The sequence below is a fragment of the Diceros bicornis genome, chromosome 19 (genome assembly GCF_020826845.1).
Source record: "Diceros bicornis minor isolate mBicDic1 chromosome 19, mDicBic1.mat.cur, whole genome shotgun sequence".
Taxonomy (NCBI): Eukaryota; Metazoa; Chordata; class Mammalia; order Perissodactyla; family Rhinocerotidae; genus Diceros; species Diceros bicornis.
Genome location: NC_080758.1, coordinates 31,762,934 through 31,782,029, shown reverse-complemented (window position 1 = coordinate 31,782,029; position 19,096 = coordinate 31,762,934). Strand labels below are relative to the sequence as shown.

At 44.6% G+C, this 19,096-nt stretch overlaps 1 protein-coding gene across 1 annotated transcript in view; it reads left to right on the top strand.

Moving 5' to 3' along the window:
* The window catches only part of DNAAF9 (dynein axonemal assembly factor 9), a 141,520-nt gene that overhangs the window by 69,798 nt on the left and 52,626 nt on the right, over positions 1-19,096 (top strand). Inside the window, exons 14-21 of the mRNA XM_058563120.1 lie at positions 753-829; positions 2,594-2,638; positions 3,008-3,053; positions 6,234-6,345; positions 7,101-7,171; positions 8,084-8,134; positions 8,728-8,815; positions 17,304-17,407. Of these exons, the coding sequence (XP_058419103.1) occupies positions 753-829; positions 2,594-2,638; positions 3,008-3,053; positions 6,234-6,345; positions 7,101-7,171; positions 8,084-8,134; positions 8,728-8,815; positions 17,304-17,407 (594 nt within the window). The remainder of the gene's footprint in view (positions 1-752; positions 830-2,593; positions 2,639-3,007; positions 3,054-6,233; positions 6,346-7,100; positions 7,172-8,083; positions 8,135-8,727; positions 8,816-17,303; positions 17,408-19,096) is intronic.

Below are 19,096 nucleotides of genomic sequence, written 5' to 3'. Positions count from 1 at the left end.
CAAGCACGTGTTCTCATTCTCTGACCGGTCTCTTCCTTGCTGTTTGGCGGTTACCCTGCCCTGCTGAGTTGGATTCCTATATCTGACCCAGTAAGGAGATGAGAAGAGTCAGCTTGATGCCTCCCAATGCCAATAGGACCTTTCCTGAAGGAAGCCATTTGACATTGGAAAGGTTGTGTATGATGTAGATATCAGAGAGACTGTAGCCTAGTCACCAGCTCCTTGCCATCTCTCCTCCTCCTCACTGAACTTGACTCCCTGGTACCAACTTGGGGTTTCTCAGCCCTTTAGCTGAAAGCTTATGCAAACAATGGGATGTCCTTCAATGTCAGTTCTCGCACCTTTGTTTTTGACTAATCTTTTGTAACTCTAGGTATTTGAATATTTTTAGCATCTGGCAGAAACTGAGGCAGTAGTCCCTCCCCCAGGGCCAGGGGACAGGGGAGGAGAAAGCACTTTTCCAGACCTCACAATGGCACCATCCCAGCTGGTTACAGCTCACCTGCAGATCAGGTTCCAGTGCCCACCTGCCTGAATGAAGTATTGCCTGTGCGCCTAACCTGAAGAAAGCAGGCACCTGTTTCCCTTAACGCGATGTTGTACTTTAATCTATTGATGTATACCAAGTGGTCACGTAGAGGGGAGGGGCACAGTGTTCTCCTGGCCGAGTGTTAGAAGGGCTTTTCCTATCAGTGATGTGTACTCTTTCCTGCTGTGAAAGCTAATTGTCTGTTTTGTTACTGGTTTTATAGGCCAAGGAGGTAGCTGAGCAGACCCTGGGATCTGGGTTAGATTCCTTTGAGTTGATGCAATTTAAGGCAGCCCTACGGTAAGCAATGGCTGATATTTTCTATAAGGAATTTTTTTAATGTTTGTTTTTTAAGACTCTTTTCTCCCTTGTATTTGATATTCTGTCTCCCCTTTGAGAAATGTTCCAGTAAAATAATGGGATATATGAAGGAGAATCATTCATGATCAGGGCGTTATTTGAAGGCCAATGAGCCAGAGATGGAGGAACTGTATGAGAAAGAGTCAGACACATGTCCTGATGCTGGGATAGGAGGAAGATCAATACCAGAACCATTGGAGACCTGACAAACCCAGGTTCAGAGGTTAGAAAGGTAAAGGTGGGGACATGAGTGGTGAGGTTTGTTAGGGTCAGGGGCCTTGGGCGTGTGAAGAGTCACTGCTGAGAAGAGACTTGCCCTGGGCTTCATCTGTCTCTCAGATGATAGAAACCCTGATCCAGGTCATGTCTCAGGGTCTAGACACTCTGGGAATTTGGCTTCTTGATAGTCTTCCCATTACACATCTCCTGGCACATCACAGTGGATCTCTGTGTGGTCTTTGTGCATAGCTAAACCTTCATGAACCCAGTCTACTTAACCCACTGTCCGATATGAAGACCACGAGGTGCACTTTTTTGCAAAGGAGACAAAAGACACCAATATTGGGGAGTTTCTTTAAGAACACTTCTGGGATGTGCCCTGTGGTGCTTCAGCTCCATACCCTACCATTTTCTTACATCTACAGCCCCGGGTTGTGAGAAGGAGCATTTAGAAAGATAAGTCAGTCAATTGATCTAAGAAGAAGAATTCTATTGCTGCAGCTCCAGGATTGAAGGAAAGAGCTAGACCTCTGTGGTGCAAGGCTTTGGACTTGCTTCAGGTCTCCTTTCCTCTGGGTCTTCTGGATCTTGTCGCTCTGGTCATGAGAGGGGAGGGATAGAGGAAGTTTGTTCCCTTAAGGCCTTGCACTGGCCTGAACTGTCTGTTCCTAGCAGATCTGAGTTTGAGGAAGCTCCTTTAGTTTCCAGCTCTGTGACCTTGGGGAAGATAGAGAGCTCCCTGTGCGTCTGTTTCCTCATCATCTCACCTTGTAGAGTGATTGGGCATATAAATGTTAGCTGCTGTCGCAACGGGATCTTCTCTGTTACCATCAACATGGCTGACTTAGTCATTCCAGTCCTCCTTTCCTCGGGGCCTTGCCTAGGCCACTCAGCCTTTCCAAGGCAGGCCACCTCTCAATTGCAAGGCCTCCTAGGCCTGGACATACCACCCTAGCTAAGAGTAAGGAACAAGGATAGAACACCAGGCAATGGAGGAGGGTCTCCCAGGGCCAGTCCTCCACCTAGAGCCCCACTCCGTTCTCTCCACGAGGTCACTTGACTGAGCACCCTCGGACTACATCTTGATAGCAGATCATCTCTCAAGAGGAACACGGGACCTGGCTACCGCTCAGGCTCTGAGCAGGGATGGCAGCTTGACCCAAAGGTGGTGAACAGGAGAAGGATCAGGACAGTATGTCAAGGTTGTGGGGCAGGAGGCCCTGCTGTTAGTAGAGGGTCGCTCCCAGTCTACAGTGGACAACAGTCTTGTCACCTGGTTCTTTCCTGCTCTGTCCAATAGTCAAGACAACCTTGAGAATCTGCACAGATTCAGGGCCATGAGTGAAGTCAGACGCTGGCCCCATGCTTGGCAAGTGTGCTGTGCGGGCCCAGCACAGGTGCACTACAGCAGCAGGCGTCTGAGGAGGGCACCAACCCATTGGTCAGCAAGAGCAGACTGACTTTTGTTTTGTTTTGGGTCTACAGCTCCAAGATGGCTTTCCATATACATGCTGTGAATAATCAGGGAAGGTAAGTATATGTTTATGGTGCATCCTCATTTGGGGCAAGTTTTAAGAGCAAAAAGAGAAGAGAGGCTACCTTGTAACTGCTGATATGGGTGGTCTTCTCACACTTCTATACCTGGCAGTAGCATCATTCCAGGGCTGGGCCCAGGGCAGGCTGTGCTCAGCTGAGTCCCTCCACCCTGAAAGACTAAGGGGTGGAGACAGGAGGTAGACCCGATTCCCTCCAAGTGGCCTACATACTAATTCTGCATACATGCAACCCAGCGTTTTGAAAATCCCCAAGAGAAATCTGGGTCTGTGGGTTGCTGCCAAGTGGAAAAAAAGAAAACACGTAAATGTAGTGTATGTCTGTCCTATCTCTTTCCTCTTCTAGAATTGTGCCTCTGGACAGTGAAGATAGCTTATACTTTGTGAAGACGGTAAGCAGAGCTGTTGGGGGTGGCCCGATGGCATAGTGGTTAAGTTTGCACGCTCCACTTCAGCGGCCTGGGGTTCACGGGTTCGGATCCCAGGCACAGACTTACACCATTCATCAAGCCATGCTGTGGTGGTGACCCACATACAAAATAGGGAAAGACTGCCTCAGATGTTAGCTCACGGCCAGTCTTCCTCAAGCAAGAAGAGGAGGATTGGCAACAGATGTTAGCTTAGGGCCAATCTTCCTCAGCAAGAAAAAAAAAAGGAAAAAAAAAAGAAAATAGAGCTGTTTCAGGTCAGCTGGCAGGGAATGGCCTGTAGAGGGACATCTACAAGGGGTGAGGTAGGAGTGGGTGATCTTGGGCGCCCATCCCTTACCTGAGGAAACTGATCTATTCTCGAGACTGTTCCAGCTGCAGTGGTGGTGAGCCTTTCCTTTCTGAGGGTGCCCAGGCAGCTGTGCCAGGCCCGCCATGTCCACACTCCCATGCCTAGGCTCCCCCCGGGTCCAGAGTCTTAGCTGGGGGTTAGGGGAGAGATACTTCTTCACAAGGTTAGGAAGCTTCCTCCACGTGGCTGCGATTGCTCTGACCTCGTGTGGAAGCGAGCTGAGGACTAGCCTGCCTCAACACAGACCTGTGCGTTTTCAGTGGCTTCTTGGTGTTCCAAGGCCTGTGCTAATGCTCTTAACAGGGGCCTGTGAAAATAATAAAAATAAACAAACAAAACAACCAGAGGCCTGCGTCTCCAGTGAAATGGGGTCGTCAGAGCAGAGCTTTCCAACCCACGTGCTGGGGGCACACTGACAGGCCAGGGAAATGGTTTAGAAATGCAGAAATATTGGTCCCCGTGGTGGGCTGCACAGCCTAGAGGAGCCAGAGTTTCTAAACAAGTTGCTGCCAGCCACAAGCTGAGTCCTCCATTTACCCCAGTGCATCCTGATGTGAAGAATATTGGCAAGCAATGTGTGAGAGGGTGGTGGACATCCAGCCAAGATTTTGGTTGCAGTGTGTAGGGGCACAAGTATACCTTGAGTCTGTTCTGTGGCTGCTGCCTGAGCCTTAATTCCAGTGAGATTTTGGTCACCAGGACCTGGATGGGCAGAGGTAGATGACTCAGTGCAAATGCATACCCACCACCATCACCAGTGGAAAAGCAGGAGTGTTATCTCATCTACAGAGAGTAATACGACAAGGGTAATTTTTTAAGGTTGTGAGTAATTTCTGTTTTTGTAATGCACCTGCTCCCTGTATCTTCCAACATTTTATGTTGATGTTCTTTGAGAATTAATTGAGACTTTTTTGTGACATCATCAAGATGCTGGGAAATGCTTTCTAATATCTAAGTGATAATACTTTATCTCCTTGCTAGACTTTAAACTCCCTGACTTCTCTTCTTAGACTCTTGTGCAGTGCTCTGGAAGGTGCTTTGCACAGTAGTAGGTGATGAGAGGAGTCCAGTAGAATTATGCTATTGTGTTAGGTATGCATTCAGCAGCAGCTAATGAAATAGGAAAGAAGAGATGAGAAGTTGGTGCTTTCTGTCCAAATCCTGTCCTCCCTTCCGGGCAGAGATGAAGTTCTGCCTCCTCCTCCTCCAAGCCTTCGCTATTGATTTCTCCCTAGAAGTATTCCTATAGTACTTCCAGTATGTACTACATAAATTAGGGAGCAATTCTGTACTAACATGTCATATGATGACTTTTGTGTAAGAATGCTCTTGTCTTTCCAGCTATACATTATAAGGTTTCCTGAAGATAAGGGACGATATTTTATATTTTTTTAAGTCCCCATGCCACATGGTGTGAAGTACATAGCAAGTGTCTAACAAATGCTACATGTATTTTTTTAATGTTCTCTGTCCCCTTCCTCAATACCAGAAGCCAAATATGAAAGTGAGGGATTAGGAATCCACCAGATTTATCTTCCTGATTGATGTGAGAACCAAAGAAGCGGAATTATTGTCACTTAAGAGGGACCATGTAGCCTGGGAAGGTTCTGTGTCTTCAGATGTTCAAAATTCTTTGACACAGATTTGGATAAACCTTCTAAGTGTCAAGCCGAATCAGAAAGTTAACTAAAATATAGAAGCCTACCTGTCACTTTTGTATATTCTTTTATCATGACAACATGGAAAATTAAAGACTTGGCTTTGACTCTGGTTTTTCCTTTTCAATTCCTCTGCCATCTTTTTTATTTGAGAATCTTACAATTCCTTCAAGAGCCCTAGGTCTTTTGTCTGTGTCCTGAGCATGGGATAGGAGTCCCAGGCTAGGACAATAATGTGTGAAAATGGACTCTAGCTTCAGGAGCCCTGCACCTGGCCGTTCAACAGCATCAGGCCAAGAGGGGATGGGACCTGAGAGGGCTCATCTTGCTACTTATCCCATGTCCCTCACCAGATCTTCATGGTCACCCCAGACCCTTGCTCTGACTCATATCGTTTTCTGTATTTCTTCTACTAGATTCCCTCCAGAATTGTTCCATTTTCACTAGTTTTAACTGATAAATTAGGGCTTTTTTTGCCAGCCATTCAGGAGCTATCTCTGAGTTGCTCCAGTTTTTTTTCCAGCCTACTGAAGCTTCCACTTTTATTTGTCTTTCCATAAAAGCTTGAATAGCTTTCTTTTAATTTTCTTCATACTGAAGAAAGAAAGGAGCATTTGTAGGTGTTGACACGTATCCAGAAATATCCATGAAGACATGTATACCAAAAGAGTGACCACCTTTCCAGACTTGTTCAGAACTTGAGCCCAAAGCAAAGGAGTTGGTGAGAGTGTGGACATGCCAGGCTGCGAAGAGTGTGCAAGTATGTGAGAAGAAATACCTCCAGCTCTAAGAGACTGGGGACTAGTCATGGTTAAGAAGGACGGCTGTTACGTTGCCTCTTAGGGAGGATAAGCAATTTGAGGAGGTTTATAGAAACATAAAGATACTCTTCTAGCCCAAATGTGCCTCTGATCAAGAAGCAGTTGCAGGGAAACCTGCAATTGAAGTCATACAAAGAAGTCATCTCCCAGGTCTGAGATGTATTTCAGGATTACTTGAATTTTCTTTAGAAACTCGCCAGTATTCTTTTGAAATGTTCCTTAAAGCATTATTTTGTGGTCTGTTTCTTATCAGTCTCTCCCTGAAGAATTAAGACTGACAACTGATCTAACTCTGTTTTCTCATTTGATACAGGCTTGTATGACTATCTATGACATTCCTGACTTGCTGGGAGGAGGGGGGTGCTTAGGATCTGTGGTCTTCTCAGAATCATTTTTGACATCTCAGATCTTGGTTAAAGAAAAGGGTAAGTGTATATAGTCTTTGGACAGCAAAAGTTTAACTTTTTTTTGGCAAAATATACCATAAACTAAATCAAAAGACCAGCAATAAACTGTTGAAAATATTAGAACACTTATGATAAACAAAGGGTATATATCCTAAGAGCTCTTTATAAGAGCTCTTACAAATTAATAAGAAAAAAACAAGCTACCCAATGATAAATGGGCAAAAAGTATGAACAGACAGTTCACAGAAGTGGAAATAAAACAATTATATATATATTTATATATATATATTCACATATACGTATATATATATATATGAATATGTATGGACTCACTAGTGGTCAAGAAGAAGCAATTTGAAACAATAATTAGGTCCATTTTTTTACCCAGTATGTTGGCAAAAACTTCTAGAGAATGACAATATCCAGTGCGAGTAGGAGGAGCTTGATAATGTTCTGTTTGGTTTTTAACATGTACACTTGTACTACCTTGATAAAAATTAAAAGTATAGATAAGAAGGACTAATTCCCGGGACTCTTCACTTAAACACGTGTTTCTGTTTGTTGTAAAAAATAATAGAGTTTTGACATGGGAAAACCTTTCTCCATCCCCTCATTAGTCTCCCTGTCCCCAGGTGAGGAAGTTTTCATTTTCTGAGGGCTCTGTATATAAGAGGAGGCCTCACTCCTAAGATGGGGAAGGGCGTTATCAGTCAGGCCTGCAAGGTGGGCTCAGGTGGTGGGCAGTAACCAGCATGTCTGTGGTCTTCCTACAGATGGCACTGTTACCACAGAAACCAGCTCCATAGTCCTGACAGCCACCATACCCAGATTCTGCTCCTGGTTGGTTAGTATCATTCATCAGGTGGAGGTGGATGTAAATGTGGAGTAATCGGGGAGAACATTTGAGGAAGAGCGTCTTCATTGGGTCCCTGGTGGGATGTCAGATCCTGAACTAGCTGCTGTTCAGGAATGGAAGTTTTTATCTCAACTCTTTCTCTATACAAATGAATCTAGTTTCCTTAACTCTCTCACAGTCCTGGGCAAGTTCTAAAAGAAAAGAACTAAGTTATCTGGGTGCCTGTTAAATTATGAAAGGAAGAAATTGACACTGTCATTTTACAGAAGAGGAGACTGAGGCTTAGAAATTGACCAACCTGACCGAGGTCACACAGTGAGGAGTGGATCATGTGACTCCCTTCTCTGGTCAGAATGGTTGCTGCTGAGACAGCAGCGTCTCTCTAAATGTGGAAAGGTCCCATCTTCATCAGTGGGACGTGATCTGGAACTCCGGTGCCTTGGGACACAGAAACTATGACAGCAGCAAGTCTTATAATGGTCTGAGAACCTATTTTAGAATCTGTTTATGTTCTGTTTCTGCAATTATGACATGGATAGGGAAGAACAAGAGTCATCCTCTAACATGAACACGTTTAAATGAGAACACACTCAGAAAATACTTTAATATGTTCTCGTTCTTTCATCCCTAAAAATAGTTGTTTTTCTCTGAAGTCAAATGTAAGTGGAGACTAATACATCCTCTCCATATGTCATATAGGCTCGTTTAGCTGGACCTCAGGTGCCAGTTGAGCCTTGATGACCGACAGCCAAATCTGCCAGCCATCAGGGCCTGAAATCACTGGATTTGGTGGAGGGGCTGCCCAGTCAGTCTCCTGGAAATATTTGAACACGGGGGAGACCTAGCAGAGTTTTGCTCTTGAAGTAGTAAACTGAAAATCTATACTCCTTTTGGACACAGGTAGAAGATAATGAGGTAAAATTGTCTGAGAAAACCCAGCAAGCAGTGAAGGTAAGTAGCCTTCTTATTAATGTTAACATTATATCAAAATGAAAGTAAACAATTTATAAACATAATTAAAAATATTTCATCTTAGGGCTAATTAAATGGATCCGTACCTCTTTGTCTCAATTCCTATTTGCAGTCTTCCCTTTTCTAGCAGAGGTCTAAAAATAACCATTTATGGGGTGCACAATTAGAAGATTCTTCCTGCCATTTAGACCTTTTGGTGTTTTTAAAAAATATCCCAGTCCTATTAAACGCAGATCTCAGATTGGCCTAGACATACAGAGCTGTGAGGTCAAGGCTTTAGGTCAAGGAGAGCTGCCTCCAATGGATAAAAATCCACTAGCAACATGAATCAGCATTGCAGGCTTTGGTGCCTGGATTCAAAGAGGACCTTACATTCTTTTTCTCAGCACAAATCAGGGATGCCAGTAACATGTCAAAGAGCCAGGCAATACCAAAGGCCATGGAAGAAGTTGGGTATATCTGAGGCTGACTCAGCAGCTTTTGTTAGACAGAAAAACTTGGGCAGGACTTTTGATTCTGTGAATGTTTCTGCTATAAATCATCTGCTCTTTGTGTTTGTTTGTTTTTTAAAGGGGGATGAGTGTTTTCTGGGCACTTTTCTAACTGGAGGAGAAGGAGTTTATCTTTATTCCAGCAATCCACAGTCCTGGCCTGAGGAAGGTGAGCAACTATGACTTTTCTATTCTTGACTGTATCTGGGTCCCTCCTTTGCAGATATCAGCATGGGGGTTGTGATTAATAATACATCTGATATTTGAAAAGACTTTTTGGTGTAGAGGTCTTTTCTTGGAGCTTTTCTCCTTTGATCCACTCATTTTGCAGATGAGGAAACTTGTGCCAGGAAGGGCTGATCTCAGAATTGCATCTGGTCCTCTTATTGCCTAAGGGTTGCTCTCAGAATGGGCTAGAGCAGCAGCATGTCCTGAAATAGAATCTGTGGACGTAAACAAAATCTGAATTAGTTTTCTATTGCTGTGTAACAAATCACCATAAATTTAGTAGCTTAAAACAGCACACATTTATTATCTCACAGTTCTGTAGGTCAGAAGTCCAGGCAGGCCTGGCTAGATTCATGTTTAAGGTCTCATAAGGCTGAAGTCAAGGCATCAGCCAGACTAGGCTCTTATCTGGAGGCTCAGGGGAAGAACCTGCTCCCAAGCTCATTCAAATTATGGGCAGAATCCAGATCCTTTGGGTTGTAGGACTGAGGTCCCGTTTTGTTGCTGGCTATCAGCTAGGACCACTCTTATCTTCTCCTTCCAGAGGTCCCTGCCCTGTGACCCCTCCATCTCAGCAATGGAGAATCTTTCTTGTGTTGTTGAATCTCTCTCATACTTCTGATCTCTCTGAATTCCTCTTCTGCTACCAGCCAGAGAAAACTCTGCTTATAAAGGGCTCCTATGATTAGAGGAGGCCCACTCAGATGATCTCCCTTTTGCCATATGACATTACACAAACACAGGAGCAACATCAGGGGATGAAAGTCATGTGGGCCATCTTAAATTTCTGCTTACCACAGTCTACTCTCTGGCCCCTACAATTCACGTCCCTCCCACATACAAAATACAGTCACTCCTTCCTAAGGGCCTCATCCTATTATGGTAACAGTTCAAAGTCCTAAATCTCATCAGCTCAAAAATCCAAAATCTCATCATCAGGATCATCTAAATCAGGTGTAGATGAGGCTCTGGAGTGTAATCCATTAAGTACAGCTCCTGAATGCAATTCTTCTCTATCTGTAGACCTGAGAAACTAAACAGACAAGTTATCTGCTGCAACCCTCCCAACACACAAGGGACTGGCATAGGATAATAGTTACAGACATTCGGGTTCAAAAAGGAAGAAAAATGGAAGATAAAAAGGAGTCACCAGCCCAAGGCAGCTTTGAAGTCTAGCTGGACAAACTCCAGTTCCTGGATTATGTTTCAAGACCCTGGAATTGTCCTCCATGGCCCTGGACTCTTGGTTCCACCCTCTAAACTCTTTGTTTTGCCCTCTGGGCTTGTGGCTACACATCCGTCATCCTTCCTTTTTCATGAAGGTGGCGCTTTGTAGCTGAGTAGTTTTATCAGCTTGCTTCTTGCCGGTAGAATTTTGGGAGTCTAATGATCTCTTTTCATTTCATACTCTCTCTGTCCCTTTCAGTCCAAGCTGGCAGTGTTTCTGCTGATATAAAAGTCTCAAGAACCTTACTGGTCTTGCATGGATTTCATGGGGATTCATTCCATGCTCCTTTTTGGTTTCCTCAAAATAACATCCTATGAGTCCAGTTCTTTACCTATTGGATATAGATAGGCATTTTGGGGAGTAAGAGTTGTGACTTACTCCACAAATTCCTCAACCTCTACTAAGCAAATCCCCTTTCTGGATAATTTGTTCTTTTTGAAAATATTCTGCCCTGTGGCAAATTCCTCTCTGTGTTCTCAGATCACTGGTTCAGCTTCTGCTTCTTCATTCACATAGAAGACAAAGCACAAGGAGTTCCGGTGCTCCACAGAATGCTGGGGTATGAGTAATGGCATTTGTTATCATGCCTGTGCTATGGCCACGGCATTTCTGCCTCTCCAGGTCCTGGTGCAGAAAGCCAGAGAGTTAGGATCATTTGTTGACCACAGAGAGTGTGTGACAGTGCTACTAGCCTTGGGGCAAGATTGCATAGTGTTTTAAAAGCAGGTGGTTGTGCTCTGTCATAGTTGAGCCAGTTATAATATTTAGCAAGGATATTTGCCAAAATTAGTTTGCACCTGCTTAGCAAAGCGCCTTGTTAGAAAAATAATCTTATATTGTATTGAGTTATCCAGCAAGATTCAGTATATTCTGAGGTCTCTACACAAGAATAAAGGACACAGCCAGGGATTTCTGGAGCCTTGTTAGTCACTCTTTTGAGAGCTTAGATTTCAGACTTTCTTAGCTCCTGAGAGAAATGTAGTTTGAATTAGAAGATGGTTTTCTGTGGCAGGAAAATTCAATAGGAGCAGAGAATTTAAATAGGAATCTCCTCTGGTATGTGTTAAGCATGTCAACACTTTGGGGCTCAGGTCAGTTTTGTGGGGCTTGAAGTAACTACTTGGGGGCTCTCTTAAGGAAAAATAACACAAAATGGGTAGGGCTTTTCTCAGGGCCTTGGAAGGGGGCTTGGGCAGGTGAGGGTTCCTGAAGCTTAAGTGTTATTAGTGTCTTGGTATATCTACCTCTACTTGAGACTGTGATGAGCTTGAAATTATCTGTTCCCATCCCCTGAAGACATCTAGAAAGCTCTTCAGCATGCGTTATCTTGATTGATCTTCATATCCTGAGACCCATAGAAGGTATAAACTTGTCTTCGGTTATAGTGCAAGTTAATGGTAGCATCTGGAGGGTAGTCCAGGTCTTCTGATTTCAGTCCAGGGATGGCCTAGCAAACTACATATGGATAAGAAGAATAGTACTTCCTTTACTTTCAAATGCTTCCAGCTCTGGAACTTTTTCCCTTCCTCAGTTAGTGACTTCTGCTATCACGAGACTTGTTGTTACACAGCTTCCTATTCGTTCACATCCTTCATGTGCCCTTCTCTGCCCCACCCTGCTGACCTTGGTCAGGCAGGCTGCCCAGTACCTAATCTTCAGGAGCCTGCTTTAGAATTTTACCACATATGCCTATATCTCTAAACAATGTCTTATTTTTAAATGTAAGACAGATAGAACGTACTCTATTCTTCTGGGACTTGCTTTTTTTTTGCTCAATATTCTGTTTCTAAGATTCGTCCAGATTGTTATGTGTAGCTATATAGTTCATAGGATTCCTTTATGTGAAAATGTACTATTTATCCTTTTGACTCTTGAGGGATATTTGGGTTGTTTATAGTTTTTTGCTATTGCAGACAGTACTGTCTTGAGCATTCTTGTACCTGTTTCCTGGTGCACCTGGCACCAGGAAGATGCCTTACAACATATCTTTCTTGCTGTGTGTAAAAACATAATTGCCATCTGTTGTCTCAGTCCCCTGATTTTCCTGTTACATTTCTGGCTAGTTGCCCCAACCAGCATTGAGATCTCTGGCTAGCTGGTATGTTGGCCTTCCCTGAATGTGTGCTGCTTTGGTTGCTATCGTTTTTGACAGCCCTAGGTATAGAATTTCTGTGCTTTGCCCCAAATTAAGTCAGCCCCTTCTGCAGGCCTGCCCCTCTCCTTCATAAGACTTCTGCACCACAGAGCTGGAGGGGAGGTCACGTGAATAGCCCCAGATTTCCTCTGTGCTTACGAAGCTTCAGTAGAATTTCTCAAATAAATGCTTGTCAGTTTTGTTGTAAAACTTCGGTCCATTTCCAGAGTCCTTAAATAGTTGTCTTTGACAATTAGTCCAGTTGCGCTGCTGCTTTGTGGGGAGAGCCCTCACAGCCCTTTCAGAAGTCCCAGCCTTCAGGACTTTAGAAAGATGTTTCACTTGGTAAAGAATTCTAGGTTACAGTTGCTTTTTTTCTGTACTTTAAAGATGTTGTTCTACTCCCCTGTCTTCTCACTTGCAATATTTCTGAGCAGAAATCTACTGCCTTCCTTATCTTTGTTCTTTTGTATGTAAGTTTTTTTTCACTCCAGCTGCTTTTAAGATTTTCTTTCTTTTTATTTCATTTATGCATGTATGTATGTATGTATGTATTTTTGTGAGGAAGATCAGCCCTGAGCTAACATCCATGCCAATCCTCTTCTGTTTGATGAGGAAGACTGGCCCTGAGCTAACATCTGTGCCCATCTTCCTCCACTTTATGTGGGATGCCGCCAAAGCGTGGCCTGACGAGCCGAGCATCCATGCACTCCGAACCCAGGCCACCAGCAGCAGTGCACGCACACTTAACTGCTACACTATGGGGCCGGCCCCGATTTTCTTTCTTTTTATCACGGATTTTAAGCAATTTGATTTTTATGTGACCTCGTGTGGTTTTCTTCATGTTGCTTGTGCTTGAGATTCATTTAGCTTGGACTGATAAATTTATAGTTTTCTCAAATTTGGAAATTTTTTGGTCATTATTTCTTTAGTTTTTTTCCTCCCCTTCAGGGACTCCAATTATATATATTTGGCTGCCTGAAGTTGTCCCACAGCTCCCTGATGCTCTGTACAATTATTTTCAGTCTTCTTTCTCTTTGTGTTTTATTTTGCATAGTTTCTATTTCCATATATTCTAATTTACTAACCTTTTCTTCTGCATTGTTGTTGTGAGTTTGTTAAATTAACATTTGTTAAGTGGAGCACAGGGTGTTAGATGGTGAGCCAAGTTCAACAAAAGCCACAAAAGAAATTGAAATAGAGAAGTTTATTACAGGTCCTGAAGGAAGTACATGGCATGCCTCGAGGGGCCACACAGGGAGGCAGGGGCAGGGTGAGGCAGAGAGAGGGCAGGACCCAGGGCACATACCCTTATTAGGGTCCATGAGTGGAGTGCTTTGGGGTTCTCAGGATGCCGAGGCAGCAGTACCGTGGAGTAGCTTAGCTAAAGACTGAAGTGTGGTGAAACTATACAGAATTCAGGATGTTGGTTCCCTCTGGGTGGAAGAGAGAAGGCCAATGAGGAAGGACATTCGGGAGGCTTCAAAGGTACTGGTAATGCTTGATTTCTTAGGCTGAGTGGTAAGTATACAGGCATCGGGGTTTTGTTGTTTTTATTTTGGTTTTTTCTTTAAAAAGTATGTGTATATTTCACATACTCTCACACATGCAGGATGAAGATTATCCAGCTATTGCATCATAATATTTCCCCAGGAGTGATAAATGTTCCCTCTTCACACAGATGGGACCATTGGAGGATTTTTATTTGTACAGCCAGTGTCTGAAGGAGGAAAAGTCACATTCTTCATTGACACTTGGTGACTTGTTTTACCCTGAGGACTTGTCCTTCTCCAGTTGACCTCCTGGGGATGCAGAGGTCAATCAAAGACAAAACCATGCTGCAGTCCTCTGCTGCTTGGGTAGTGAGGGAGAACTTCCTCTTACCTTGGGTTTTCAGACTCTCAGAATGGAGAAGGAATGACAGCCCATCCAGTAAGGGCACCCAGGATGAGACAAGGAGCCAGGGAGATCTCATCAGGAGTTGGCTACCCAAGTCACTGAGAAACCCCTGCAAAGGCATGCCCCTTCTGACCATAGTCTGACAGTCATGAGTCCAGAGCAGATACCGGAAGTGTTATCACTTCAAGTGGCTTAAGATCTAAGAGACCAGGGCACTGGCACTGGGCCACCCAGTGAATCACGTCAGTGTGCTCTGAGAATAATGACAGAGTTACTGCTCCCAGAGCCAGGCTGGGGGGCAGCTGTGGCCCAGGACAGTCTCTCTGCACCAATACTAACATCAACTCCTGTTTACTGAGTCCCTGCCCTGGGCCAGGCCCCATGGTGAGTGCTTTTCCAGTACTGCTTTGTGAATTTCTGTCTTCCTCTTTTCCATTTTGTTTTGAGGCTTCAGAGTCTAGAGGGAGAGGAAGTGCTGGCGATGACCTCTGTGATCTGCCTCTTTCCCCATCTTCCCAGTGACTACTTAGAATATGCCAACTCTCGGATCTGTGCTCTTTTCTGGAAGCTTTGGAAGGATTTTGAAGTTTGTCCGGGAGGCCTTTTAGTGGTACTAGACTTACTTCTGGGAAGCTTCATATTAGGGGTACACAGGTGGAGGATGAGCCCAGGACCTGGAAGAGTGTGGATATGGAGCTGTTTCTACCTCCTGCCACCTGTTGACCCCTCTTTTCTTTGTAAAGAGTAGGTAGAGTCATCTTGTGGCCAGAATTAATGAGGTTGTGGTGTTAGGAGTGTTGAAAGTCTTGGCTAGGCTCCCCTGGGGGAGTTGGTGGAAGGAGTTGGGAGACAGCAGGAGAAGGGCTGCTGGACAGCGCTGTGGGCTTGTTGAGGTTGAGGAAGCAGAGAAGGCACATTGTCAGATTAGCCACACGTGGGCTTTGGAGAGAGCAAAAGTGAAGGATAACGGGGTGAGAACCAAAGGAGCCCAGCGTGGTACAGTGCCTTGGCATCAGACAAACCTATGTTTTACACCTGGCTCTACTACCAAGTAGTTCTGTGACTTTTGGGGAAATCTCTAAGCTTGAGTTTCCCGATCAGTCCTATAAGAAGGATAATATTACCTCTTACAATTGTTGTGAAGATGGAAAACTGTAATGTATATAACATGCTTGGTGCTTAGTAAATACTGAGTAAAATCTAGTCCTGTGCCTTTCCCTGACGAAACAGAGATTAAAAGTATGCCCTGTCCCAGGGGATCTGCCCTGGATGTGAATGAGAGGAAAGTCAGAAATTTCTGAGCACTAGGGGAAAATGGGGGGACTGAAGGCTTTGACGGCTCAGAGACGTCAGAGTATGAGGTTTGAGGAGTGAGATAGCTAAAAGGATGATGGGATGCTATAGTCAGAGAGCAGGTTCTGGAGCTGAAGATTTTAGAGGTTAAGACAGTCTGGGTGCTGCTTTACTGCTGTGGAGTTAGGATTGAGGAGCAGAGAGGCCAGAACATGGCATGGGCCATCCCCCTGATCTTTCAGAAGGAATAAGAGTGTTGGCTTTGCAAGAGAAGACTGTGAGCACATTCAGAAGCTGTTTGAAGTATTGTGGTATATAATTAGGAAGGCAGTATATGTGAGCATTGAAGGAAAGGAGGGGCTTGTGTCCCTAAGGGAATGAAAGTATTGTGCCAGTATGGAAGAGAATGGTCTGGGAAAAGCAGTGAGGAATCTTGGCGTTTGTACAGGATGAGGCTGGGACATGAGTAGCTACTACTCAGGAGGGCCGTAGGGCAAGGTTGTGTGCAAGGGAGGCCAGGGTTTACTTGTTAGAGGTTAGGAGGCTTACAGGACTCGAACCTAGATGCCTTGAACTGGGCTGGCTGGTCGCTGGCTGGTGCTGTCCCAGGTGGTATGGTTGGCATTAGTTCCTTCTGACTAATCATCTAGTTCTTCCATTGATATTCAAGCCGCAGACCTTCATCTTATACCTAAAAACTGCCTCCCCCTGCCCTACTTCTCCCTGCCCTCCATTAATATGCACACACAAGCACACACACTGACTAGGCCTCTCTCTGCCTTCTAAAACCCCACCTCCTCAGGGAGCCTTCAAAACCTGAAGTCTCCAAAATTCCACACCTTGGCCTTTGTCGTTCTTGTCATCACAATCTTCAGAGCTTTGGGGTTACCTTTCTAGAGCTACAGCTCAAGGAATCAGTTCCTCTTCTTTGTCTCCTGTCCTCTGCCTTAGCAATAAGATATTAATGACAATATTCTGAAGCCTGTGCCTTGAGCTCCTGGAACTACTTTCTCTCTTCTCTATATATGAAAACAGGAAAAGAAAGGCTGTTACAAGAACAGAAAAGATCCAGCTTGGACCAGCTCCAGAGAGCCACTTCACCCAGGGGTCTTGTGGGTTCTCTGGGTGCTTTCTTTGGATCTCCTAAGCCAGCCCAGGCCCAGCCTTAACCCTTGTTATCTTAGCTGTCCATCTTTACTATGGTCTGCTCCTAGGGCCCATACTGAGCTGTTCTGTGTGACTTTGGCCACCCAGGAAACAGCAGCTCTCCTTAGACTTGAATCCTTTTCCTGAGGAACCCACATTCAGTGTCCACGTCCCACTCTTCTTGCTTTTGTGAACCACAGAACAGCAGGCCTCCAGTGTCTGTAGAACCCACTTATTGCCTAACTCAGATGTTCTTTTGCTGGGAACAGTCCTTCAGCTGAGACTCTTGTGCTCCTCCTTGGACCTTAAGTGAGGGATGTGGTCTCTTTAGAGCTGAGCCAGCTTCTGCCAAAATAGGAGAAAGGAGCATCTATAAACTCAGTAATGGAGCAGACATAGCCAAAGCCTTTATTAGTGTGTTTCCCTGGAAGACACCCATAAGTGAATGTAAATTTTGCCTCTTGCCATCAGCTAATAACTTACTCATTTGTTTTTTCTAATTCTTAAGTAAAGACTGTGTCTGATGCCTCATTTCTCTCTGAGGCTCTAGGAAGGTACATTGGCTTCCCCAGAGCACAGGGCTCAGCATAAAAATCATGTAACTTAAATGCTACAGATACTGGTCTCTAGTTACCACTCTGGCATGCCCTGGTACCTGCAAGAAGGACATTGGGATCTGGCCCCCAGGATCCAGCCCTCCAGCTCTGACCAGCTGTCTTTTCCTTCCAGGGAAAGTGCATTTCTTCTCTAGTGGCCTTCTGTTTTCTCACCGTCATCATGGAAGTATCATCATTTCCAAGGATCACATGAATTCTGTTGTGTTCTATGATGGGGTAGGTGTTTTACCAGTCCATGGCTTTGGTGTTCCGAAAGGTGCTCACACTTCTGAGGGGAAAACCAAATAACTCCGTATCCCCCCTCTACCACTGCTCGGCAGGATGTCAGGAGGCAGCACTGCCCTTGAGGCAGGAAGGCAGGGAGGTCATGGGGAAGCCTGTTCACTCTCAGGACTCTTGTGAGCCTCGTCAACCTCACTGCTCTGTAAAGGGGTTAGTTAGAAAGGGCTTCTGGGTCAGGAGGGCCAGCAACTACCCGTGCCCAATTAACTCATCCCAAAGAGAACCAGAAAGTAGGTTGAAGAAGGCCTCCAATGGCCCATGACAATTGGCCTCCTGCCCAGGGACATAAAGGCTCACCCACTTAAGAACTGGAAAGAAGCTGCTTCCTGTGACACTGATAGGGCTCCACTTACCCCTTAGCATGGGAAAGAATTATAAGTGAGCGACAGAGGGAGAGAAATGGCTAACTTTCCCATGAGGGCTTAGCTTCACTCAGACTTAATCTCTAGCTCCATGGAAGTTCCACCCCCAGAACCATCCTTTAACTTCACTAGTCTGCATCAACCCGTCCCCTTCCTTGGGAGGAAGAGGGTAGCTATGAGTTTCCCCTAGCGTGTACCCCAAGCCAAGGCATAGCTCGTCTCTCAGTGTGACACCAGAGCAGGGGGCAGGCCCACCACTCTGCCTGGTCTCAGCCTCAAAACCAACCTGTCTGGGAGCCAGCTAGGACAGAGACTAGGTGTAAGGTGGTTTAGTCAGATGGCTCAGAAAACAAATTCTGTAAGCAATTCAAAAAGAATTCTGTCTTTCTTCTACATAGAACCTATTGCCTTAAAGGCTGTCCAAAAATTCAGGCAAAGGAACAAGACAGAATGGATGGCCCTATTAGATGACAGCCTTGATATTAGGTAAAAGAGTCTTCCAACACCAGGGAAGAAAGGATGAATCATTCAAGTGCTGAGATAAGTTAGCTAATTTCTAGGGAGAATGAATTGTTACCTTATATCAAAAATCAAAATAAACGTCTTTTTTTGTGTGTGTGAGGAAGATCAGCCCTGAGCTAACATCCATGCTAATCCTCCTCTTTTTGCTGAGGAAGACCGGCTCTGAGCTAACATCTATTGCCAATCCTCCTCCTTTTTTTTGCCCCAAAGCCCCAGTAGATAGTTGTATGTCATAGTTGCACATCTTTCTAGTTGCTGTATGTGGGACGCGGCCTCAGCATGGCCAGACAAGCGGTGCATCGGTGTGCGCCCGGGATCTGAACCCGGGCCGCCAGTAGCGGAGTGCATGCACTTAACCGCTAAGCCATGGGGCTGTCCCAAGAATAAACTTCTGATAGATTAAAATTAAACATTTTTAAATTTTACAAGTAGAAAAAACAATATAAAAATGAATATTAAACTTCTAGGGACAGGGAAGACTTTCTAAGCTTAGAAATGATACAAGAAATTCTAAAAGAAAGTTTTGTCAAATTTGACCACCTAAGGATTTCTAAAATTTTTGCTGATAATTTAATTTATTGAAGTATACTTTAAATACAATTAATTGTATCCATTTAAAGTTTTGACAGATGCATACACTCATGAAACCACCATCACAAGCAAGATACAGAAGACTTTCGTCACCCCCAAAAAGTTTTCTAATGCTCTTTTGCAGTTCATCTTTCCTTCCACTTTTGGC